This window comes from Gopherus flavomarginatus, chromosome 1 (assembly GCF_025201925.1).
Source record: "Gopherus flavomarginatus isolate rGopFla2 chromosome 1, rGopFla2.mat.asm, whole genome shotgun sequence".
NCBI classification, from domain to species: domain Eukaryota; kingdom Metazoa; phylum Chordata; order Testudines; family Testudinidae; genus Gopherus; species Gopherus flavomarginatus.
In genome coordinates this window covers 141439033-141466410 of record NC_066617.1, presented here as the reverse complement: position 1 = coordinate 141466410, position 27378 = coordinate 141439033, and the positions used below count along the sequence as shown (strand labels likewise).

Sequence of the window (27378 nt, the reverse complement as noted above, 5' to 3'; positions counted from 1 at the left end):
AATGTAGTCTACTGAAATTCATATTGTTGGCAGTAAACTCTGGATACTTTGGTTGATTAAATAGTGTTGCCTTGGTGAACAACTTCTTTTTTCCCCTCAGCTTTCTGAACGCACAGAGCGCCCACACCTCCAGCAGATGTCAATGAGAGCTGCAGTGCTCAGCCCCTCAGAAAGTCTGGCCCTCAGTGTCTCAGGCCAAGCATCCAAAAACTGGAGGCACTCAAAAGCAGAGGCATATGCCAGAAAAGTGAAGAAGCCAGGAGTGGAGAGTGAAGGAGCCATGGGGCAGGGAGGGGAAATGAGGCAGAAGGGGAAGCAGCCACGGAGGGGAGGGAGGAGAGAGAGGGAGGAAGTGGAGGGGTAATAAGGAAGGAAGCAGCCATATGGGTGAGGGGCCATAAAAAGGAGCCATGGAGACAAAGGATAACACTTTCAGGGGCAATTTTCCAGCTAAGCTGAGGCTCTGGGATGAGATGGAGGGTTTTCTGTATGTTCTGCAGTTTTAAGGTTATTTTCCCCTGCCTTTTTCTACTTCAAAAATGACTTTAAATCCATCAGAATGTGAACACGAGCCTCTGGCAGCTACCCAGATCCCTCAGCTTACTTGGGGAAACATCTGACAAATTTCTTCATGTAGGTTTAGAACAACTATAGAGACCTAGTAATTCACTGCTACTCCCCCGCTGACTGGGAGGTGGGGTCGGAAAAAACACCCAGCTGCTTCCCACTTCCCCTGGTTTGTGCAGAGGAGAACCCTTCACCCTTCCACTGGAATTGATGGGTTAGGGGAGATTCCTGGACAACAGCAGTCACATAGACCCAGGGATGCCCAGTGATTCTGAATCACGTCACCCAGCTCTGCTGCACTATTCAATAGGAGTGAGCAGGCGAGATGGAGCGTTAAGCAGAAGAGAATGGGACAGAGTGGAAGAGCAAGTTTGTTACGGAGTGCAAAGATTGCAGATGGCATAAGTGACAGGTATGGGAATAAAGAAAGTGATCCCTGGTGAAAGTGAGAGAGAAAGCAGGCAAGACCCAAGGGGAGAAGAGAATAGAGCAAAGGAGAAAAAAATGGAAGGAAAACAGGGAATATACTGTATTAAATGTTTAATAAAAACACACTACTTAATAGATTTTAAATATCTTGGCATTAAGCTAACTCTATCAATTGGCAAATATAGGAAGCGGACACACACAATATTCCACACACCTGTACAGCAGCTTACCTATGGCAACAAAATGATTAGGCCTACACTGCTGACAGATAGCTATAGAGGGCTGAGGGGCTGGGGAGCATTTAACTATCTCATATACCTAATAGTGCCAGACACATTTTTCAGTTGGTTTGGCTTGGCAAGAGAAGGGAAAACTTATCTGCCTTCCAACCACTGAGTATTTTGCAGAGAGAGCATTCTGTCACCAAGATAGGGAATCTGCAATAAATCCCTCCTTTTGAGGGGCTGAGAATCGCACGGTAAGTGATTCAGATGAGAAGCCACTGCAGTAACTGTTTGTGGGCATATTTGTGCAGTAATAGGTGTTCTGGCAAGGCATGATAGTCAAACAGCCAAAGTGCGCGCACACACACAAAATAGGATGGAGAACTAAAGAACTTTCTCTCCAAAACAGACAAACCTCCATCACTTGAGCTACCAGGAGAAATTCCATTAGTTCTCAGTGACAAAGGGTTTACACTAGTGCCGGGGTTCTCAAACTGGGGGTTGTGACCCCTCAGGGGGTCGCAAGGTGATTACATGGGGGTTCCATGCTGTCAGCCTCAGTTCAGCCTGCCCAGCTCCACCCCAGCCCTGCTCTGCCTCCAAAGGACTCCAAAATAGAAGTTCACCCAGAGTGCCATTTTCCCTAAGGCCGACCCTGGGACTGAGACAATACAAGAGGGCTTGATTGTTCAGCAGCTGAAGAGATACATTAAACGCAACTAATCAGAACACTGAGATTGGGGGGAGATAACGTAATTTATAATGTAACAGTCAGACACACAGGTGCATATTTTCTCCTGAAAATAATGGCCACCTCTATTGCTAAAAAGCTAAAGTACCTTGAATCTTACATTAAACCTAGTTTTACCAGCATCATTACCTCAGTTATTGAAAATCCACAATGCATCATTTGCTGCGAAGTTTTGTCTGCTGAACCAATGAAACCATGCAAACTGCAGCGACATCTTGAAACTAGACATCCTGAGCATAAAAATCAAAACGTGGATTTTTTCAAACGTAGAGAAGAAATGGCCAAGAAAGCCAGGCTTCATGCAGGTGGAAGTTTCTGACAGCAAATGTCCTCAGCTGTGGAAACCTCTTATGTTGTGTCTCTACGAATCACTCATGCCAAGAACCCACATATGATAGGTGAGAAGCGTGTTCTGCCAGCTTGCAAAGATATTGTGTCGCTTATGTTTGGCAATGATACTGCCAAAAAGCTTAATATGTTTTCTATGTTGAATGATACTGTGAAATGCAGGATATGTGAGATGTCTGAAGATATCAAAGAACAAGCTGTGCATGAAGTTAAACATTCTGCTTTTAGCATGTTCAGCCAGCAACTTGATGAAACTACTGATGTTACTAACTGTGCACAATTGATAGTTCATACAGTACGTTAATGCCGGGGATGTTAAGGATGAATTCTTATTCTGTGAACAACTTAAAAACAACCATAACAGCACAGAACATTTTCAATAAGATGAATGCCTTTTTCAAAAGCAATGGCATTAAGTGGAAAAATGTTTGTGATATATGTACTGATGGTGCTCCAACCATGATGGGTGCACGGTCTGGCTTTCAGAAGAAGGTAAAGTGTGTGTCACCTAATGTGATTGTCACTCATTGTGGAATCCATCATCAAGTCCTAACTGTAAAGTACATTGTCAATGTACCTTAATGATGTAGTAGATGCTGTTATACGAGCAGTGAACTTCATTAAGGCATATGTTATGAATAGTCTCTTTCGAGTGCTCTGCAACAAAATGGATCGTGAATACAAAGTTCTGCTTTTCCACACTAATGGCTTTCTAGGGGATGTGCACTCAAGTGTGTTTTTATACTTCGTGAAGAGATAGAGTTTTTCCTGCAAAAAGAGAAACAAGAGCTTAACAAAAAGTTCAGTGACAAGAAAATAGCTTCTCTGCTTGATCTTTGATAGGCTTAATGACCTCAACCTGTCACTTCAGGGAAAACATTTAGCATTTAGCACTGATAGTCCTAATAAAATCAGAACCTTCCAATTGAAGTTGGATCTGTGGTGCTGTAAGTTGGACACAGATATGGCATGTTTCCAACACTTTCCTCATTCAGCGGAGAGGAGGAAGTCAACATTGATAGTGCTCTCAATTCAGCTATCAGTGAACATCAGAGAACCCTTCATTAAGAGCTCTCACACTATTTCCCAGTGCTACCAGAAACACTTCATTCTCCGGTAAAGAATCCTTTCAGTGTGACAGCTGAGCAGTTACCTGCTGAAGATATTCATGTACAGGAACAGTTTGTCAACATGATCAATGATGGAGCAAAAGCAAAACTCACACAGCTGCCTCCAAACTAGCTCCGGTGTTCAGTTGTAAGTGTCTGAAATGGCTCAGAAAGTCCTTCTGCTATTTCCCACTACCCATAAATGCAAGAGTGGGTTCTTCAGCCTTCCCACAATAAAGATGAAATCCTGAAACCAGCTTGATGTGAAGGACATCATCAGATGCACCCTTTCTAACACAAGGCCAAGAATAAAACTTCTTGTGCCAAATGAACAGCATCATCCATCTCACTGATTTTTTTCTGGCTGCAATGATTTATTTTAATACTTGACAATAATTAAATTCTACTTAACAGTAACTATTTATAAGCAGAAAAAAGTTATTTTTAACAATAATTTGATTAAAATGTGTTCTAGTCTTAATTTAAAAGTGGTGAGAAAAGGTAAATTCATTTTAAACAATATAAATTTTGCATTTAAAATAGTGTTAAAGATAAAAAAGTGTGTTTGTAATTTATAGGGGGCAGGCAAGGGTTTCACTCAGAGGCTTGCTGTGTGAACGAGGTCACCAATACAAAAAGTTTGAGAACCACTGCCCTACTGCATAGCCTCTAATGGGACTAGAAACACAAATACTTCACAAGATTGAGTCTGTCCAGCAGAGGGCAGGGTTGCACATAAACATCAGCCAGCACATTACAATCTGCCTGTCAACTTTTCATGTGATCCCCTCCACAGCTGGGTCTGTAAAGTTCTTTTCCTCTATTATCTCTGTCCATATTCCCCTCCCAAAACTAATCACACAAAAGGGTCTCAAATTTCTTTTTGGCCTCATGCTCTCAGTCTTACATTCACTAGTCCACCTTCATAGAATCAATTGTTGATTCTGTATTTTACACTTGCTTTCCACTAGCCATTCCAGCTCACAGCAAAGCCCAGCTGTGAAGTTGCTCATAGAAAAACTTAGCACAGCTATCATCTAAGTCTCTGACACCCTCCTACATGGAATTGTTCAGACTGTTCACTGTTGCTTCCTGAGATCCCCATAACAATAAAATTTGTTACAATATTGCTATGTGAGTTTGATTTTACAGATTTTCTTTTCACGCATGACTATGACTTCAAAGGAGAGAATAATGGGAGAGGAAAATCAGGCCTAGTTTGTTTAATGCATCTGAATAATGCTTCTTTTGACTTTCATGTACATCACACCCCTCTTAAGACATAGTTTATACAAGTGAGCTCTGATATGTGAAAGGGGCCATTTTCATGTTAGCTGTACATGAGTAGCTACATGCTAATTATATACATAGAGTGCATATACCTGAAGTTACCAACTCAACACCACCACCAGCCTATGTCTTACATGTATGGCTTACATACATTTTTGTTCTGTAGACACAAATCAGGTCAAACTCATCTGGTCTGGGTTCTCATTACAAGCTTGAAATAGCCCAGGTTCATTCACAGGTTCCTTCTTAGGGTTGCCAGGCATACGGTTTTCAGCCAGAATGTCTGGTCGAAAAGGGAACCTAGCGGCTCCATTCAGCACTGCCGATCAGCCCACTAGAAGTCCAATTGGCTGCACAGCGGGGGACTGGGGCTAAGGCAGGTTCCCTGCCTGTCCTAGCTTGGTGCGGCTCCTGGAAGTGGGTGCCAGGTCCCTGCAGCCTCTAAACGCATGGGCAGCCAGGGAGGCTCCATGTGCTGTCCCCGCCCCAAGGGTTGGCTCCACAGCTCCCATTGGCTGTGCTGTGGGTGTGGTACCTGCAGGCATGAGGGCAGCATGTGGAGCCTCCCTGCCTGCTTCTGCAGCTCTCATTGGTCACAATTCCCGGTCAATGGGAGCTACAGAGCTGGCCCTTGGGGCGAGTGCAGCGCACAGAGCCTCCCTGGCTACCCATGTGTCTAGAGATTGCAGGGGCCTGGCACCCGCCTCCTGGGAGATGTGGTAAGCGCCACTGGGACCTTGCACCCCAAACCCTCTCCCACATCTCAACCCCATGCCCCAGCCTGGAGTCCCCTCCCACAGCACCCAACACCCTACCCCCGTGCCCCAGCCCAGAGCCCCCTCCTATATCCCAAACCCCTCATCCTCAGCCCCACTCCACAGCCCACACCCCCAGATGGATCCCTCAGCCCCCCATGCACCCCACCCCCCTGTCCCAGCCTGAAGCTCTCTCCTGCACCCCAAACTCCTCATCCCTGGGCCCACTGCAGAGCCCTCACTCCCAGCCGGAGTCCATTCCCCCCCCTGCACCCCTACCCTCTGCCCCAGCTCCATGAAAATGAGGGTGGGGGTGAGTGAGTGATGGAGGGACGGGGGATGGAGCAAGCGGGGGTGGGGCCTGGGAGAAAAGGCAGGGCCTTGGGGAAGGTGCGGGGCAGGGCAGGGGTGTTCAGTTTTGTGCTATTAGAAAGTTGGCAACCCTACTTCCTATATTGTTCCTTGTTATTCCATAGCACCCTGTAAAAGAGATCACTCACCACTAAGTACCTCCTCATGGCCAGGCATGGAGTAGCAGCTCTCTCGCTAGACTAGTGTCCCCTACTGACAGTTGCTCCTCCAGTTCTTACAGAGCCTCAGTCCTTTGGTCGGGTCACCATCTTAAGTCCACCCCTTCCGGAGTCAATTGCCTAACCTGAAAGTCCCCAAAATGTCTTTAAATATAAACTAAAAAAATCCTTCCTCTGCTCTGAGGCTCTTCTTCAGCCTGTCTTCAGCTCAGCCTGAAGCTCCCTTGCTAGGGTTAATAACCCCTACGCTGGATTTCGGCCCAGGGCCTTGTACTCAACAGCTAAGTCTGCTCTTTTCCCTGTGATGCAATTATCCCTAGGCCACTACCTGCCCAGCCTCTTAAGTTCTCCTCTGGGTCTCTGTCTCTTCCCTGTTTAATCAGGTTCTCTCCCAGGCCTTCCTGCCTGAAGAGCTTTCCTTACGCTCTGACCTTTCCCTCCTCTTGCCAGGGTCTCTCTCCAGCCCTTTCACCAGCTGGCCTTTATCACCACTCAAACCTGCCTCTCATTCTAATCATTGGAGTCACTTTTGGCTCTTTATGGGGAATGTTCCTGATTCCCCTCAGGTGGCGCTCATTGTGCAATCAGATTAGCGTAGCTCCAGACTCTGCAGCCCACAGGGCACTCCATCCTGTTACACACCCAAAAGTACATTAGGTGCTTCCAAGGCAAGTAGGGCCTAATTTTCCCCTGCCTTGCACTTTGGGTCATCATTCATGCCTGAGTAAAGCAAGTGTAAATAATAACACCAGTGTGGAAGATTGGAGAATTTGGAATTGCTAGCATTTTACATGCACATTACACAGGTGTAAATGGCGACACAAGGAGTGAAGCAGGGGAGAGTCCCTGGAATGGATGGCTCCAGTCTCTACCATATAAATCAGGACAAAGGAAGGCAAAACCCAGAGAGAGTGGAAGGGCGTGGAAGGGATGAGAGACACAAAGAGAAGATAATTTGATGACTTGAGGTTCTGCCGAAGGCTGTGTTTTCTGGCTGTGGGGGATTTTTCATTAAAGGTTTAATGGTATTTTAAGTTGCATTTGTATGATAGAAAACGGGGATAGGTGCACATGATACAAAGAGGGGTTTGGGCAGGACGGGAGCAAGGAGGAGGAGGTGGTGGTAAGGGAAGGGTGCAAGCAACTGGAAGGAAAATGGAAGAAGGGAAGAAGCAGAAGGGCACAAGCCAGGCATGACAACACATAGGGCATAGAGGGCAGAATGAAGACACACGTATGTAACATCAAGAGTGGAAGGCCATATAGGCTCTTGCTGCAGCTGATGGAAGGGCCTTTGATATAGGTAACCAATGGGAAGAGCTTCTGTCTCCACTCAGGCTCCAGTTCAAGTCCAGGGAAGGAGCACTTATCCACACATGCCTCTGGTACCCTGGCTTCTCTAAAGACTAGTGACCAATATTTGAGTGAAAATACTAGTGTGTGATCCTAGGCCTAACTGCTGAGCTACCGTAGTGTAAATTCCTAGGTAGATAGCAAGTATGGGAAGGAACCTGGGCCAACTTTCAGTTTTGTATTGAAACAAGATGCAAGTCTTGGGAAAATAAATTGGGGAAAGTTGGTATTTTGAGCTGAGATGTGAGTGACAGTTTTGCCTGAGTAAGGAGGACAGGATCAAAACTGCAGTTTTGCAACTAATAAATATGTCAGACATTTGCAACACAGTGAAATATACTGGGCTGCTTCTATCACCTTCACCGGGTTTTGAAATCACAGATGTCTGACTCCTCAGTTTATCTTTCCACCTCATTTAGCATCTGCCCTTCCAGTGACATTGTCTTCTTCAGCATCATCACATTTAATTATCACTGCCATAAAGTCACAGCCTAAGGAGGCAGCTTCAGGGAATAGGCATTCTTCTGTTTGTTGTTGGACTTTGTCCCATGCCAAATGCAAGCCACTTCATTGTCTGCATCACTCGGGTCATGATTCTGCAAGCCACCCGTACATAGAACTCCCTTTGATTTCAATAGGTGAAGGACGCCTTGCAGCTTCAGGTCCTTAATCAACAAGCCAGACCTAGCTTATCCTTTACTTTGCCATGTACAGCAATACTTAACAGTAGTGATAGTGCATACATGAAACTCAGAGCCAGTGGATTTCTGCAAAGTGAACTTCATTGAATTCTGCCCCAACCTCTCACCACAGATTTTTCCTGAGGAGGGATGCTCTGAAGATTGTTAGAAAATTGGCTGCTACTTGGTAGCATTGGCTCTTCACTGCCTTAGGCACAATGAGAAATCGGCAGCCCCCCTGCCCCTACCTAACACCCAGACACCTACACATCCGCTAAACAGTTACCAAACATTGTGCTGATCCAAGCAACCACTCTTTCGTCTGTTCTTCCCTCTCCATCAACTTTGTTTGCAGCCAGCTGCCCCATCCAGTTCTTCCTTCATAGATTCCCATATCTTGCACATTAGAGAACTTTAAAAATATATAGATTTTCAGCCTGATTGCTGAATGTCTCTGATCTCCTTTTTTGGAGATAATGGACCCTCATGGAAAGTCCCTGCTTATGTGAGGAGGGAAGGGGCCGACATGGATGATTTATGCTGAAACAGCAAGACAGAGTATCTTCTGCACCTGTTTCACTTAAATTCTCATGATTCCCACACGGATGAATGAAGCTTTATTTTTACAAGTCTGGTGCATTTGCCTGTGAAGCATGAGACCAGGTTGGAATGTCGACTATAGCACTCAGAGACTGGGAGGATAGGAACATTCTAAAGGCACAGATGGGCTGTAGCATTAGATAGCATAGAGAGGGCTAAATTTACTGGCTTGTGTTAATTGGTGTACTCACAATATAGGAAGATAGGAATTGCCATATTGAATCAGACCAGTAGTCCTCATCTAATCCAGTATCTTGTCTCTGACAGTGGCCAGAATCAGATGATACAGAGGATGGTACAAAAAACCCTGTGGCCAGCAGTTATGACCCTCTGAGAAGGATTCTTCCTGAGTCCTATGAACTATTCCACCTTGCCTTGTCTTCCAAACAAGAGTCTGGGACTGGGCTGGGCAAAGCTAGGTAAGAAGTGATTGGTTTTGGAAGAGCGTAGAGCTATTTTTACACAACAAGAAATTGTAAAAATATTAGTTGTATTTAGGCCTCAGTTTTTTCATCTTTCTGGATTCATTGCTCAGGGTGAAATGGCCCTGTGCTCAGGTCTAGCCAAAAGGTCTATGCAGTCCCACTTAAGCCCTATTTTGAAGATTTAAGGGGGGCACAGGACTTGTGCTGACTCTCTGCACAGAAGTGAATTTCACCCCCAGTGAGCTTCTTCTGCTGAACCCTTAAGGTGAGTAACATCCCCAGGGAGGCACAGCCTAGAGACAAGAACTACTTACACTTTTCCTAAGTGTAAAAAAATTGTGCACTCAATCTCAAGACTACCCGCTACTTCTCTGGTTGGATAGCCAGAGCCACAGCCAACCCCTTCAACAACTCTTGATGGACTTTGTAATCATCAAGAAGTGGAGCCACAGCCTCTATCACCACCTCAGTGAGGAATGGAGAAGAGGAAGCCAAGGGTTAGTGAGGCTGAATCTCTTCCAGGTCCTCCAGGGGTGACTCCTGAAAGCTAACAGCCTCACGCATGCAACTGGGCCTGGAACCAAGAATGGGTTGACTTTGGTGCTTGCAAAGTGCTGCTAAAGAAGTGGGATGTGACATGAGTGGGGATGATCTAGAATAAGGAGGGAAAGCTCAAGGGTTCCAGAAAGGTCACTGATATGGCACTGGACCCCAACCAAGTCTGGGCTATGCATTCTTCTGACATGGGCCATGCTTAGACTGCAGCTGGTACCATGGTAGATGGACATTTCACTGGGGCTGCTGAATGTCTCTGAGCTGTGACACATAAGCACTAATTTTGGAGTCCAATGAGTGTCTGCCTCTTCTGACTAGGGGAGCTGACCCTGTAGGTACTGGGGAAATAGGTTCAGAGCCTGGAAATGGAGGTTCTTCTTTGCATGATTGCACATGTGCATTCCACTCTCGGTACATGCACACACCTAACACAGCTGCCAGAATTTTTTCCCTCAGTGATACCTGTTGGGGTGGCTTGAGCGCCCTCTGGCACTGCATGCTCATAGTGCCAGTAGAAAGACCCCAGCCAACCCCACGCCCCCTCAGTTCCTTCTTACTGCCCTTGATGGTCACTGGAACTGCTATTCTTGCTTTGGCAAGCTCTCTCTCAATGGTTTTCATGGTTACAGATCTGTACATAGTTTTAGTATGTTTACTCAGTTTTAGAGAAAGTTTTAAACTTAGAGAGTTAGCGGAGTTTTCATTCAATATCCAGTGCTGAAGCATGCCTCAGTCACGAGGCTTCAAGCCCTATGCCTCCTGCAATAAGGCTATGCCCCTGAGTGACCCACACTGAAATTGCCTAAAGTGCCTGGGAGAAGCTCATGTTGGGGACCATGGTCGGATCTGCAGGGACTTTAAGCCTTGCACAAAAAAGGACTTGGAGGCCAGGCTGAAGTTTTTGTTCATGGAGGTGGCACTAAGATTTCCCGGTGAGCCAGGCCAGTGTCACATGGCCCAGAGTGTCTCGGTGTCAGCAAGGAGTGCTCCTTCTACTGTACTAGAGTCTCAGCACCCTTCACCATCCTCAATACTTAGGAAAAGGCACATGAAATAACTGGCTGAGAGTTGATCTCCGGCACCAAAGATGGCCAGGCATAGGGACCAGAGTAGAGTGCAACCTAAGTCAGGCCACTCCTTTGCTTCAGTACTGCAGAAGTTAATACCTACGCAGGCACTGTTGAATCCAATATCGGATGAACCATCTGTGTTACAGCACAGTACCAATGCTATCTTGGTGCCGACCATGCTGGAGGCGTTTGCTGTGGCCAGAGACCTTCTAGTGCAGTTAGTACTAGTATCTCCGTCAGTACAAGAATTGGTGCTATTGGTGCCGTTGGGCAGGATGGAGCCTGTTGCTTCAGGCCATCTTCAGCACTAGGCCCTTCGGTACCATCAAAAGGAAAACCAGTTATGATGGCCACAGTGCAGGCATCTTCACCACAGCACTTGTCTCCAGTACTGGTGGGAACCGCACCTTCGTGGTCACCGGACAGAGACTCTTCATCTTCTGAGTTAGAGGTTGGATCTTATTCCTCTCGCCCGAGGAATTGTTCCTGCCACTCCCCAGGACTCTCCTATACTTACATGGACCGAGGCACAGGGATTCCATTGAGTGCATGGTCAAGTTGCCACAGGGGACCTATGTCTGCTCAGTGGCCCTTTTGGAACCTCTAGGGGTTTTCCCAATTTCAGGAGTTTACTCTAGGTGCTTCTATTTAGTGGCACCACAATGCAGAGCACCAATGCCCCATCTGGCAGCAGCTGATCTGGACTCTGGTATTAAGCCCGGCACAGAACTTCAAGAGCCAGCCCAACAGGAGGAAGAATGTCCGCAGCTGGTGCTGGTGTCCTCCTCCTCCCCTTACAAGGCTGTTTCAGGAGTGGATGTGTCGCCTCCCCTGGTTGACTATAAGGCACTCTAAGAACTGCTAAAAAGGGTGGCCTTAAATCTAGGCATATAGATGGAGGTAGTAAGAGAGTACTCCCACATCTTGGTTGATATTTTAGCTGCTGCAGGACCAGCAAAAGTAGCCCTGCCCCTCAATGAGGCCATTATGGACCCTGTTAAAGCCTGATGACAGACCCCCCCCCTTTTCTTTTCCCTCCTCCCCCATATCAAAAAGGTCTGAATGAAGTACTTTGTTCCTGCCCAGGGTTATGAGTTATTGTTCAAATTCATCCCCTCTCCCCTGGAATCCTTGGTGGTATCCACGGCCAATGAAAGAGAAAGGCAGGGTTATCAGGGTGCAACGCCAATAGCAAAGGACTCCAAGATGTTGAACTTATTTGCTAGAAAAGTGTATTCTACTAGGGGGTTACAGCTCAGAATTGCAAGTCAGTAGTGAGGGCCTCGCTGTAAGCTGTGTTGGATGCGGCTGATTTGGCAGTAGCCACACACTGGAGTTCATGGTTGCAGTCCTTGGGACTCTTGCAGGAGGTCCAGCAAACCATTCAGGACATACCCTTTGAAGGAGCTTTGCTCTTCTGAGAGCAGATTGATGCAAAGCTTCATAGGTTAAAGGACTCTAGGGTGATTCCTAAGTCCCTTGGTTTACACAACAGCGACTTTAAGGAAGCATTACAGACCTCAACAGCACATTCAGTTCTCTGCCCTGCCTGTCCATCGGGATCTGCAGAGAAAAAGAGACAGGGGGTTTAGGCATAGACCACCCCCCCTTCTACTTCAGCACCAATGCCTGCCCCACCCAGACAGCCAAGGGGCTCTAAGCAGACCTTTTGATGGGCTGGTTGAGACAGCCATACTAGTTCCCATGACGACAGACCCTGTTTCCTCCTTGTTTTCAAATTGCCTCTCCCACTTAGTACATGGCCCCGTGTCACTATGGAATGTCGAGTGTTGGGCACAGTGGAAGTGAGGTACACCCTCCTTCACACTCTCCCTCCCTGTTCCTCTTCAGGGACCCCTTTTATGAAGAACTTTTGGCTCAGAAGTTTCAATTTCTTCTTTGGGTGGGACTGTGGAAGAGGTTCCACAGAATTTAAGAGGGAAGGGGTTCTACTCCTGTTATTTCCTAACCCCAAAAGCCAAGAGGGACCTCAGACCAATTCTAGACCTACACCACCTCAACAGCTATCCTCAAGAAAGTAAATTTTCACATGGTCACCCTGGTATCCATTATTCCTTCCCTGGATCCTGGGGACTGATACGCCGCCCTCAATTTAAGAGACGCTTATTTCCACATATCAATATTCCAACGTCAGAGAAAGTTCCTCAGATTCATCATGGACCATGCACACTACCAACTGGCCTGTCTGCAGCCCTGCAGGTCTTTACAAAATGTATGGCTGTAGTGGCCTTTCTGAGAAGACTAGGGTTACAGGTCTACCCTTATCTAGCCAACTGGCTAATCAAGGGCCAATACAGGGCTTGGGTAGAATTCGGCTCATCCAGTCAACGTTCATGGCCCTAGGGCTCCTGATAGAAGCTGAAAAAAAATATCTACCTTCACTCCAATGCAGAGGATAGAGTTTATTGGAGCTGTGTTCAACTCCACTCAAGCCAGAGCCTACTTACCAAAGGGTCAGTTTTAGATAATCACGCCCCTAATAACACACCTCAAGGGCCATCCATCAACAACAGTCAGAACTTGTCTGAGGTTTTTAGACCACATGGCCTCATGCACATATGTAGTGCAGCAAGCAAGGCTGCGCCTCAGGGCCCTTCAGTCTGCTCACCAAATTGACACCATCTGGACTCTGTACTGACGGTGCCTTCTCAGGTCCTGGTCTCCATCAATTGGTAGATGGACCCATTTCCCTTCATTCAGCCTCTACCATCAATGACTCTGATCTCAGACATGTCATCGCTAGGGTGGGGAGCCCACCTAGGGCCTCTCAAAACTGAAGACTTGGGTCTTCAGAAGAACTCCCTCCACATCAATGTCAGAGATCTCAGATATCAGAGGGTAGCCATGTTAGTCTGAATCTGTAAAAGCAGCAAAGAATCCTGTGGCACCTTATAGACTAACAGACGTTTTGGAGCATGAGCTTTCGTGGGTGAATACCCACTTCCTCAGATGCATGCATCTGAGGAAGTGGGTATTCACCCACGAAAGCTCATGCTCCAAAACGTCTGTTAGTCTATAAGGTGCCACAGGATTCTTTGCTGCTTTTACAGAGATTTCAGAGAAATTCTCCTGGCTTGTCAGGCCTTCCTACTGCACATTACGAGCAGACATTTGTTTTCATGGACAACACTGCTGCCATGTTTTATCTCAACAGGGAGGGAGGAGCTTGCTCTTCCCGCCTTTGTCAGGAAGTGATTTAACTGTGGAAATTTTGCATAGCCCACTCACTCAATCTCGAGGCCTAGTACCTTCTGGGAGCACAAAAGGAACTGGCAGATTGCCTCAGCAAGTTTTTCTACAGTCATGAGTGGTCTCTTCACCCGGATGTGGCGAGAAATGTTTTCAAGCAATGGGGTGGGGGAGACTCCCCAGATGTGCCAGGTTGAAAATAGGTCTAACAGAAACTGTCACCAATTCTGCTAGGCCACAGTCTGGGGTCTATCATGGAAGCCTTCATGCTATCATGGATAAAACACCTTTTCTAACAACTTTTGCCACCTCCCTCATCCAGGTGGATTCTTGTCTCCCCTGCTTTTAATCAGGTGGATTCCTTCTCCAGACAACCCAGGCACTAGCAGGGGTGGGCATTCAAAGCACCGGTGAAACAGGGTACCTGCACTCAATTCTGGTGCCCAGGCCAGCTCATGGCAGCCCAGAGCTGCAGCTGTAAGGAAAATCCTGCTCAGGCCCCTGCAGCTCCTGGTTGGAGCATGCCCAATGCACACAATCTCCTGGGAATGTAGTTGTGCAGCTCTAGCAAATCTCTACTGAGCATGTGTGGCACCACAATTTTTCAAAGACTAATAACTTGGCCAAATTTGGGCAGATAGCAAAAGGCACATCCCTGACAGTGCCCCTACTCTCACTGCCAAATTTCAAGTCCCCATTCCAAAGCATGGTGGCACTAAAGCATCTCAGAAAGGTTTGTGTTTTTTTTTTTTAAAACCTGGGCAAGACAACATATTTTCCCTACTCTTGTTCTCAGAAACTGCTGAAGGACTGTTTCTGCTGAAAAAAATAATCAGCCTGAGGCAGACACCCAGCATGGGAAATTTCTACATGAACAGGTAAAGTTTGGCAAAGTTATAATCAACTGAAAACAAGGTCTTATAATAGGACGTTTCAGGCAACCTTACTAATAGGCATTACTACCAGCTGAAGCTGTATCCACTAGTTGCTTTCTTCTCCTTGGACCTGATTCAGCAAATACATATAAACATGCTCAACTTTATGCACATTTAATCCCGATGAAGACAAAGGGACTAGTCACATAAGTAAAGCTATTTGCATGTGTGGATGTTTGCAGGATAAGGGCCATAGTATGGAAGGTAGTCACCTGGGAAGCTATGGCCTGTCCCTTCATATACAATAAAATGCTTACATTCCTTTCAACTGTAGTCCAAGTATGGCTGCAGGAGTAATTAGATGTCATCTGCAACCCTGACTGCCTTCCCTCCCACACTTAGCATATATCCTCCCTCACTCTCCCACTCCTTTCTACAATCTGGGTTGGATTTGTCCAACTTTTTAACCCATGGAGATCTGGACTGTAGCAACTGAAAACACTGCAGGGCCAAGATTTGCTAATCTCCACTACTTCCTACTCGTCCTATCATATGCCAGTCCTGCTGTCACTTCTCCATGCAATACTGATCACCTGTCTCCTTATACCATGCAAAAATTCACTGTGCATCTCATGAACATAGCTTGTAAGCACCTGTAGTATTTGTCGGACAGCTCTGATCATCTTCTTGTCCATGGAGCTACTGCCACTGTAGTCTAAAGTGGAGGAAGGAGAAAGAGGGCAGCTGAGAGTAAGGATAGAGGGCACCAACCAGCACTCAGCAGTAGCTGCATCTCTAGTGGAGGAAAGCAATACCTGATCGGCTAAAACAACATAGCTCCTGTTTGAGTAAACAAATTTGTAAGCATAAACTTGATGTTTAATATACCATTAATATGTCCATGGACTAGCCAGATAAAAATCAGTCCGGGAAATGTATGTATAGCTGCCTACCATCAGATGAACACTGTTTTTGCTAAACTGGAGCTTGATCCTGTAACTCTTACTCTCATAAGCAATTCTTATTCTTACTGGCATGAGATTAGTCAGAGACTACCTCTGTAAGAATTGCTTTCGGGAATAAGTAGTAGGATCAGACACTTAGTTGGTACATTTTTATAAATAAATTCATTTGTGACAATAGCCACATAGACTAAGTAGCAATACTCAAGAACCCTTGGCATTCTTGAGTCTGGTGAAATTTTATTTGGTATCTCAATTAATATTCTTAATAGCGTTTCAGCTGTACTATTGGGAAAGCTTAGGTTTGGACAGAAAAGAGGCAATGGCAGTTGAGATCTTACTACAGGATATTGTGCCAATACCAAGGAACATAAGGCAATTAGATCACCTAATGAGTGTTGAGTATGAGACAGATTTAATACCATAATTTCCCCCCTCCCATTTTCTCGCAATCCAACACTGACTATAGCCTACTCTCCCAATCCACTAACAGATAAACACAGTAGGCAAAATTCTCCAATTGTAAACATTCAGCCAGACACTGTAGGTATTTAGATAGCAGTTCCATAGATATTTAAGGGAAGATAAAGTATATTGACAAAGAAGAAAAGTCAGATGCTTATGGAAAGGGATTTACCAAATAAAGCAGTAGGATATTTGGCAAAGAGCTACAAGTTCTTTAATCTGTTCTGAAATAATCTAAGAAAATTGCTGTGAAGCAAATGATCCCATAAACCATCCAATTTCTTCACCTGCATCTGGTAGCTACTGGCCAGATTGTGGGGAACCAGGATCCTTTTATATTTGGGAAGAATGTACAAGAGTCCACAGTGTTTGGAAATATGTTTAACAAAGGTTACAATGACTTCTGTGGGATACAGATGGTTTCTGCTTGGGGCTTCCATTTGATAAAACCTTACCTGTAAGAAGTGGCAAACTGATCACTCTGTTACTTGTGGCATCAAAACATATCAACACAACATGCTGGAAGAAAAAAAAAAAAAGACCTATTGTCAGCTGGTGGCTGACAAAATATAGGACATGGAAAAGCTCAACCTATTTAAAGCACCAACAAGAAAGAAATTCTCTTGATATGTGGCTACCAGTAAAGATAACCACCACTTAAAACAAGAGTAAACTCTCCCTGGTGCTAAACATTTCTGCTTTCCCTAGCAACTAACACCAATCTAGTGTTCACAAACGCTTTGAAACAGTATATTATAGTCACCTGTTTTGGACTTCATATAGAACTTCCCTCTCTTTCTTCTATACTAGTTTTCCTCTCCAAAAACAAAAACAAAACAAAAAAATTCATGAATTTTTGTATGAAATATTGTATATAGACAGCCTGTCAATCTACATTTTAATACAACAGTCACCATGACACTGACTGGTTTTGTAGTTATCAATAAATGGTTAATACATTAATCCAGCCTCCAGGGGAATACAGTGTAAATTAGCTTGTGAAGAATTGGCTCATACATGGTGCAAAAGGAAGATGTAGATTAAAAAGAGTTAAGACAAATTTAAGTGCTTAATCGATATTCCTAGGAAGATGGGGAGGTTACCATTGCTGATGAACAGGTATCAGGTTCTGGATAGAGCAGGGCGAACTGAGGCAAGTACTCATCGAGGTCCAAACCACTACACTAGAGTCACTCTCTCTCTGGCCCAATAACTATTCAGTTGTTTTATAAGAGGAACAGCTTCAGCAGGAGATACAAATCAGGGGCTCTCACATCTTAGGTGAGTGCCCTAACCACTGCGCTAAAGACTGTAAAGATGGCAGTGGCACCCATCAGCACCTCCTATTGCTCCCCAGCAGCTGTATGTTGTGAATGCAGCCCTTTACTTACTTTGATTTTGTTAAAAATATGACTTCTCCAAACAATTTTTTTCTTTCACTAGAAAAATCCCTCCAAAATTCACTTTTAATTCAAGCTTTTTTTCCCCCTAGAACTGCTAGCACAATGAAAAAAGTTACTATTTTTCCGTAACTGTTGTTGTTTGAGATGTGTTGTTCATATCTATGCCACGACCCACCCTCCTACCCCTCTGTCAGAGTTAACCAGCAAGAAGGAACTGAGACAGGGTAACCATATGTCCTGTTTCGGCTGGGACAGTCCCCTGTCCTTGCCATCCCGACGTTTTTGGCAAAAATGGGCATGTGTCCATTTGCTCTTGCCAACTTGGATCAGTGGTAGCTCTCCACTGCCTTCCCCATACTTGTCCTTCTGCATCGGTGAGCGCCCTCTGTCAGTGTGAAGCTTTTTGTACTTCTTCCTTGGCACGGGAGCTAGTGAATGACACCGGGAAGAGCACGGCGCTGAAGTAGTGCTTTGCACTGAGGCTGAAGTGCTCAGTACAGAATCGGAGCGGCATGGCTCTGAAGTTGATCAGACAGCAGCTTACATCAGGATAGTCCTGTTTCTCTATCCTTTTTTGTGCAGGGTCTAAAGTCCTGACAAATCTGGCACTTGTCCCTCACATGAATTTCTCGCAAGCACTTCAAGCAGCTGGAGCGTGGGTTGCCCAGGGATAGGTTTGCCACAGGAGGCACAAGGATTGATGCCCAACGCATGCCTGGCCCCTGGGGCAAAGAGTCCCTTGATGATAGGGACTGTTTACACTTACACTAAAATTATACTTAAATTAACAAACTATGAATCAGAGTCCAAAAACCATCGAGAAGAAGCCTGGCCGAAGAGGGGTAGTTCCACCAACTGTCACGGGCAGTAAGAAGGAACTGAGGGCTTGTCTACATTACCCTCAGGATCGACGGGCAGCGTTTGATCCAGTGGGTGTTGATTTAGACCGATTTCCCTTCTCCCCCAGTGTAGACCAGGCCTGAAAGGGTGCATTGCCAGCGGCACGCCTTATGCCAGTGCATGAGTGTGTGGCACCAGAGGGCGCCAGAACTGGCCTGATGGATACCACTGAGGGAAAAATCTCTTGCAACAGTGCACACGGCACACACACACCTAATGTGGAATCAATGAGAACAAGTATTCAGAACAAGAAGAATTAGTTATACACCCAGCTCCAGGTGTCAATGTGGGCACCTATAAAAGCATCCCACAGTGGCCATCTGTGAAAAGCTTTGGTTTAAGTGACTTGCCCAGCATTACACAAAAATTCTGTGGCAGAGACAGAATCCAATACTCCAGTATAGCATTCAAATGCCCATCCTTCCTCATCCTTTCGCTATCTGCCTTTTATGATATACCCTCCACATAAGGCAGAAGTCCTACAGAAAACAGCTTCATTCACTATACAGTCGGGGGAAGAATGATAGCTCAGTGGTTAGAGCATTGGCCTACTAAACCCAGGGTAGTGAGTTCAATCCTTAAGGGAGCCATTTAGGAAACAGGGGTGAAAATCTGTCTGGGGATTGGTCCTGCTTTGAGCAGGCGGTTGGACTAGATGACCTCCTGAAGTCCCTTCCAACCCTGATATTCTAGGATTCCAATTCATTCCCTGAGCACCATTCATCCCATTCACTGAATGAGGCAAGCACCTGTGGAAAGACAGTCTTTAATTGTATATGCATTATGCTAGCATGAAATCAAGGGGGGTAAATTGATAGCACAGACAAGTTTGAGTCTGGAATTACCTATTTTTGGGTAACTGTCTTTGTATGAATGGATTTTTAAGATGGATTTTTTTAAAATGTAATTTAAAGTTTTTAATAAAATTAAAAACAATTTTTCCTATCATTTGGAATCATACTGACACCCCAGCTGGGTCATCTGCAAGGTTCTAGCCCACAGCACAGATTTCTACTAGTTGAGTAATGTAGCCATTATATCCTCTATGCAGATCAACAGTAGCCTGGGAAGAAATTTTTGTCAATAGGTTTCACAGCTATTTGCTAGACAACAAAGTAATGTTCACACTCAAGAACCCTGGGTTCAGTTCCAGGTTCTGGAAGAGATTGCACTCTTGTGGATAGAGACCTTTCTGCTCACGTTCCATTCCACCCTTATCCCCTTTAGTCTGAGTCTTCCACTCCACTTGGTTCTATCCCAACCTCCTCCTTTCTCAGTGCAACCTGGGTACCACAAGGAGCACCATTGAAAGCACAGAAGAGACCATCTCCATGCTCATTACCACAGCAGCCCTTAACAGCCAGTAGAAGCTAAAGCACAGAGCCCCACTCATCCCTGGGATGGAGAATGCTCAGTCACTCTGTGGGGATGACACATGGCTGTCTGGTCTGCTCAGCGGAGCTCTGTGGAGATGAAACACATGCAGCGCACACAGAATCTTTGGAGAATTTAGCTGCCAGCCTCTAACAAACTTATTACTTAGCATGTGCAGATTGCTATTCTCCCCCCTCCCTCCCCTCCAAAGTTATAACTTAGCCAAATTTGGGAGGATTTTCATAGAGACAGCAAGAGACACCCTTGACATCAGGGTAACCTCCTCCACCCATAAAGGTTCAAGTCTCTACTTCAAAGCAAGGGTGCATGAGAACTTCAATGATGCAGTTGTAAGAATTAGAAAAGATACAGGCAAAACAATGTATTTTCCTTTAATTTTATTTGTTGAAATGGCTGAATCTAGTTTAGATGAAACTTCAAAAAAAGATTAGACTGAGGCAGACCCCCACCTTTGAAAGTTTCAGCCCAAAAAGTTAAAGTTGTAAGCAGCTTCAATTTTAAGTATTGCAACATTAAATAAAATTCTATGGTAATGCCTAGGTGTTAATTGGTAAAGAACTTTGACATATACAGGCCCTTTTAAAAGACAACTGACTAACATGTTAGAAAGTAGCTCCATTTTGCAGTTATACAGTCAATCCGAGAGAACACCCTCTAATAGTTCCAATACAAGAAGATACAGGATTTGTACTTAGCCTTGTAGAATAAGTATCAAAAATAAACCTTAAGCATGACACATGGCATACTGAAAATCCAAGAAATTCTACACATAGGGCTTTAATGATTTTATTTACAATCTTTTAAGATATGCAAATTGTGAGAATAGTTTTACTACAACATATATAGAGGTCATTACATGTGCGCTCATACATGTGAATACTACAGACACCCCAAAAGGTGGAAGAAAATACAGTATTACCAGTAACCATAAGCACTCATTGACTGCTTACAGAAGCCTAGACCCTGCAAATGTAACCACTCATGAGAGTCCCATTTAAATCACTGGGACTCTAGTTGGACACAACGTTCCATGTGCAAGAATTGCTTTTCAGGACAGAGGTCATCATTCTGGCAATGCGCAAGTTAGGGCTCCACACCCTACTAACAGTTTTAAACAATCAACACTCCGCATTTGTACAAGGATTTACAGCAGAGGATCTCAAAAATGTTTAAATAACCTGAATCCTCACCACACACCTGTGAGGTAAGTTTCATCATCCCCATTTTTGCAGATGGGAAAGCTGAGGCACGGCAAGATTAAGAGACTTGCCCAGGTTCTCACAGCTAGTCAGTGACAGAGCCAGGTCTTCCCCAAACACCTACTGTTCCATGCTCTTCCCACTAGACAATGCTCCCTCTACTAGGTTATAATATTATATTAAAATAGGAAGACATTTACATTTATAAAAACCAACTTAAATATATAAAGTTACAGCACAGTAGGTTGGAGAAAAAATTAACTTCCTTAGTTACAGTATTTCTAAACTTTTTGCCATGTAATACTTTTTCAAAAACAGCTGATGATATCCATAACATTTTGGGTAGAATGGTAAAAAGATATTAAATAAAAAAAACCAACCACACTACAGCAACAGGGATCCATAAGTCCTGAACAGTAATATCTTTTTAAGTTCCTGTTCATAAAGAATATAAATTTTAGGATTTTTTTACAATACTGAATTACTATCAAGTGCTAAGGTCATCTATATTGTGTATATTATTGTAAAACAGATTATTACAATTCTTCAGAATCTTACAGTATAGTGCCAATAACTGAATTCAAGTCAACCCAACTAACTATTAAGACCAATTTTCCAAATAGAACTTGAACTTAGTCAAGACTTATTTGCTAATTAAGGGTATTTTTAAAAATAAATTATTTCTCATGCGTAAATAACTTAAGACTAAAAATGCTACATAATACATTTAATATTGCTAACATTTTAATTGTTTGAGCTACACATTTTCAGTATTCACATCTGCTAAATGATCGTCTCGATTAAGACAAATACAACTGATTTCAGGTTTAATCACATCTCCATTTCCAAGGTTTATAATGAAGTGACTCACTCCAGTATTAGGACTCACAGAAGATAACTGAGACTTTTTTAAAGCTGATGGTAAAGTGCATTTCAGATCCAAAACAAAATAACCAAACCAGTTTCTCATGTATGCCCCATGACTCACCACCAATATATTGGGATTTAACATTTTTGTATCTTTGTCAGTATCAGAATTAAGTTCAAGTCCACAGCAGTGGTTTCTCAAAGGGAAAACTGGTTTTCCTTCTAATGTTTCCAAGCCATTGCCTGCCATACCCAGAACAGCTTGTTCTTTCTGACACTCTTCTTCAATAGAAAGTTGGCACAGAAATTCAAAGAAATTCTTTGCACGTGTCCTTACCTAAAGTGTTAGGAAAAAAGATTACATTTGTGATGACTACAATAACTCTGTCCAGTGAATTTACTGTTTGCTTTTTACTGGCTTCATAATTTCATATGTTTTGTAGAACAATTGGCACTAAGTAACATAACCCATAAAGACTGACTAGAAAACATAAGTAGCCATATCAGAGAAAGGTAAACAAGCTTCCACATGGTAATTACAGTAGCAGGTCAAAGTACTAAACGTGGAGATAATTATTAGTTCTCAGCCTCTAAATCCAAGGAGGCTGACGGTGAAGGTAATTTCTCATTTTCATTAGGGTAATAGACTGATTTATCATAAAGCTATCCATGGGCTAATTTTAGATTTAGGGGGAAAAAATCCCAAATCAATTGCCACTGCCATCAGGTCTAGTTGTTTCAGGATGATGTAACCACCCGAATAGGATAGAAAACAGGATTAAAAACAAAAAACACAAACCCAACCACACACTGTACACACTAAAGGTACCAAACCGAAAGTCAACTTTGAGCTCAACAGGTTTCTGTGCTAATCATTTGGGATGCAAAGCTTTTTAAATTCACATGTAGCCAGCTGACAGCTATCAGCATGATGATTCCAAATAAACATATCAAGAGTAAAGGAGAACAGAAGGGCAGTATTTAAATCCATTCTATTAAAAGGGAACACTGCAGAATGGAACTGACGAAAGACACCTCTGGTTGAGCTAAGCTTGCAATAGAATAATTTACTCCTGAAGGCATTCTGTGCCAAAAGAATTAAAATTTGTGCATAATATTTTAAAATTCTGCAAGTTTTATGTGTCAAATAAATGTAGAGGCTCCAGCCTGGCATTGGGAAGCACAGGCCACTGGCTGCACAGAGGTGGGAGATCACTGTGCAACTCCCCACCGCCCTCCCTGGGACACAGACTCAGCAGTGAGGCTGCATCCAACCCCACAAGGACCAGGCCTGCCCCAGAAACACCCCAGGGCCCCCTCAATACCAGGTGTGGGAGGAAGGCTCAGCAAGGCAGGATCCAACTATAGAGGGGCTTAATGTGGGGTGATTCAGGTATGGGTTGAGAGGGTTCTGTGTGGGGCAATCTGGGTGTGGGTGGCTCAGTGGGGGATCCAGGTGGGGGGGATCTGGATGCACAGGAGCTTGTGGGGGGGTTCTGGGTGCAATGGTAATGGGACTTTGCAGGGGGGCCCTTAGTGGGGGGGGGGAGGTCCAGATGCTAGAGGAGTGGGGAATCTGGGTGCTGGTGGCTTGTTAGGGTTGTGGGGCTCATTGGGGAGTCTCTGTGAAGGCGGTGAGGCTCAGCAGGAGGGTCTGGGTATGAGGGGATCTGGACGCATGGGAGTAGGGCAGATGGGGGAGCAGCTCCCCGTTCAGGGATCCCTCCCCCTGCAGCTGAGGAGCAATGGGTGCAGGAAGTTTGTGGAGCTTCCTGCAGCCAGGGAAGAAATCTGAAGGTGGGTCTGACTCAGCCCTGGATGCCATGCAGGGGAAGAGGAAGTCCCGTCATCCCTGGCCCAGCCTAGACTAGCAGCTGAGCTCGGCACAGAGTGGGAACCACCAGTAGGGTCTTCTCCAGTCCCACCTCCTGCCCCACAGTGATTTACCTCTCTGCTGGCTGCCCTGGGCACCCAAAACATATTGCTGGCGAGGGCTGCATGACCACTTTTGTGGCTTCCCTGTCAGAAAGCCATTTTTCTGCAGGGAAGCAAATAAATCAGCAGAGGACATAAATTCTGCGCATGCGCAGTGGCACAGAATTCCCCAGGAGTAAGAATTGTATTCTTTCATTAACAATACAGAGGTGTCTGCGCTAGCATGGAAAATAGGGCCTGAACAAATGAGTGGTAATACCATACCTCATCTAGTGTTTCTCCTCCAGATGGTGTAAACGAAGGACATTGCTCTCCAGCAGCGTTTGCCATTGCCTTTAAATCACTCAATGGCCTTCCTTCAGCAATCCCATATTTCTAGAAAAGACCATTTATAGAAAAAGATTTACTAAATATTAAGAAAAATTCAGTCATACAAATTCAAACTCAAACCTGTTTCCCTTTTAACATAGGCAACAGGATGAACAGCACTCTCACTCCACACCAAAAGTCTGAAGAGGTCTGTATTTCTGCTATTTCATTTACTGTTAGTTTCTCCAAATAAGTCATTTTAAAGTAATCTTGCATTTCCAATTTAATGAAAGAGTGAATGTTTCAAACATTAGCAGCTATCTGATATTTATCTTGGGCTGTTCTTGATCTCTGTACCAGAATTTTTCTACCATTCTTGGTACACAAAATCCCAGTAAAGGTTATAATGACCTATGTAATGTTATAATGTAAAGGTTATAATGACCTACGTAATGACCTGTTTGTAATGTAAACCTTCAAAGTCCAAACAGAAAACATTGGGATTCTGCTGCAGCTAAGAGATACTCAACATACAGGGACATTTTCTAAAGACCAAATGGGAAATGGTCACCCAACTATCCGCTGTGCCTTTGAAATCTCTCCCATAATTCACTGAATAAACATCAATTTTGAAAACTGGTTATTGGGATTTTTCTAAATATGAGCACTTTAGCTGTTAAAAATACTCTTGGAACATCAAAAAAAAGGCTATATTTCACAGATATGGACAGGTTAGTTTGGGTGAGATTTTGTTTTTTTTTTAAGATAGGAAAAATAAGTACTGTAATATATATATTTTTAGTTCTCTGACCCTAAGAACTTGTAACCATGTGTTAATTATTATTTGGCTGAGGTTATAAGCCTCAAATGCTAAATTCACAGCAGAAAATGCAGATAGAATGCCAAGTACATACTCCCTGGTTTTACAGTGAAACAGACCAAACGTCACATTGTAAAAGTAATCTTTATAATTTTTAGTGGATGTTACATATAGACATTCAGTTTATAATACACATTGTATTATACACCTTATATTTATAGAGCATCTTTCATCCTGAAGGTCTTTACAAACAATACAGTAACCAATTCATCCACCCCTAAGGTGGAATGCAACACCACCACATCCCCACACTATATCACAGTAAGTGAGAACAGATAATGTATTCAAGTGAAAGGTTAGTTCTATGTTACTAGGCACTATGATGGTGAAATTGCTGTAGTACTGCTTACTATTTTGAGAAAACAGGCAGGGGACGCTATATATTTTGAAAGAATGCACAAGGGTATAATCCTTCCCTCAGTTATACAAATCCCTGCACTCTACGTACATAATCACTACAGTGATTTCAATATGCAAGTCTCCATTACTTACTATAACAACTCTTCTCTAATTAATTCCTATACTCAGAATTGACGCTGTTTGCTAGCAACAAAAGGTACTCAATCTCTTACTCCCTTCAGCTGAGGCAGAAAGGCTCAAAAGTGTCCATGAAAGAATTCACAAAAGCAAAGCAATCAGGGCTCTGAAACTTCTGAAAAGAAAGATATTTTACAAAGCCCTTTAAAAAAATCCTTTAAATCTTCCTCCTTCCTCTCATCCCTTCTCTCCAGTAGGGTTTATCACCAGAACAACTGGTACGTGTATTGTGTATTTGAAGAATGCTGCCTCTGGAACATGACTACATTGCAGCCATTTAGGGAACAAAAGCCTTCCTGATTCTTCAAGGAAGAAGAAAGAGAGGAGGAAGTGAGGAAATGCTACAGTTTTTTCCTTCTTTTAACATCTTTTAAAATTAAGCTGAAAATACCAGTACTATGACAACTTGAGTACACTTCCTGTTAACACTAACAGCCATAACCTAGGTTAAAACATGTCCCAGACTCAGTTTATTCAGTTAAAGTTATAGTTAAACTCACACAAGAGGTACAATTATGCATTTGTGTGGACAAAAATAATAAAGATTAATTGGGTAAGTAAAAAAGTCTGCAGATGATTATAAAAGTTAGACTTAAAGTCAAATTCTGCCTAGTACGACTGCAGAAATCACTGAAGAAAATGAAAGTCTTCGTATACCTAATGACAGAACTGCAACTTTCATAATTACAAAGGATGAATTACCAAGCTATCTAAGCATTCAGATCAATGAGAAATATAAAATATTTGTATCGTAAGTAGTAAGTTACATTTACAAATTATTCAATTTAAAGACAGGAACTAGTAACTTGGCACTTACCCTCTCTCGAAGTCTTGCATCATACTGTATTACAATATCTTTGCAAAACTTATTCTTTCCTATAATTGTGGATGCAGTCTGAAAAAAATCAATGTACATCATCATATAAAAACACCATTTTTCGATGTTAAAATGTTCCTCGGGAGGGAAAAAAGGGGGGGGCCCATTAATTGTCAGGAAGGAGGTGGTTAAGTGATTTAGACAGGTTCTGCCATACAGCAGTAGATGCTTATAATACTAAGGGCTGGTCTACACTGGGGGAGGGCGAGGGGTCGATGTAAGATACGCAACTTCAGCTACAGGAATAGAGTAGCTGAAGTTGATGTATCTTATTTCGACTTACCTCCCGTCCTCACGGTGCGGGGATCGACGGCCGCGGCTCTCCCGTGGACTCTGCTTCCGCCTCTTGCCCTGGTGGAGTTCCGGAGTCAACGGGAGCGCTTTCTCAGATCGATTTATTGCGTCTAGACGAGATGCGATAAATCGATCCCCTGACAGATTGATCGCTACCCATCCATCCAGCGGGTAGTGTGGACATACCCAAAGTTGTTATGTACCAAGCAAAGCAAACATTATACATGACCTAACCAATATATGAAGATTGCAAAGTTAAGCACTCAGAAGTTAAAAAATGCCTGAATTAAGGCTGCCTGTGCATCTGCATGATGATATAGTCTTTAATTACATTATTGCATTTTTTTTCCATGGGACCTCCTCTTCATTCAGTGCATAATATGGACAGTGTTCAATGATAAAACAATATTGAACAGTTGCTTATTAGTGTTCAATATGTGGCCCATGCCTTATTTACTGCACATTATTCATGCCCTGGTGTGAAGACAGAATTATTAATTTCCTCATGGGCTTTTCCATGGCACTCATCTCTACAATACTTGAATTCTTCACGAACATTTATTTTAACAAAACCTGCAAGATGA

General features: G+C 43.8%; 1 protein-coding gene across 2 annotated transcripts in view; it reads right to left on the bottom strand.

Moving 5' to 3' along the window:
• Positions 1 to 2962: 2962 nt before the first annotated feature.
• The window catches only part of TIGAR (TP53 induced glycolysis regulatory phosphatase), a 39103-nt gene continuing 14687 nt past the window's right edge, over positions 2963 to 27378 (bottom strand). The window contains exons 4-7 of one of the 2 annotated variants that reach the window (XM_050966454.1): positions 26441 to 26518; positions 24162 to 24272; positions 16654 to 16717; positions 2963 to 3087 (exon numbers count right to left, since the gene is read on the bottom strand). In XM_050966454.1, the coding sequence (XP_050822411.1) occupies positions 3059 to 3087; positions 16654 to 16717; positions 24162 to 24272; positions 26441 to 26518 (282 nt within the window). In that variant the 3' untranslated portion in view covers positions 2963 to 3058. Of the gene's footprint in view, positions 3088 to 16653; positions 16718 to 20668; positions 22300 to 24161; positions 24273 to 26440; positions 26519 to 27378 lie in introns of those variants that run through there. The other variant, XM_050966444.1, reaches the window with a different exon arrangement.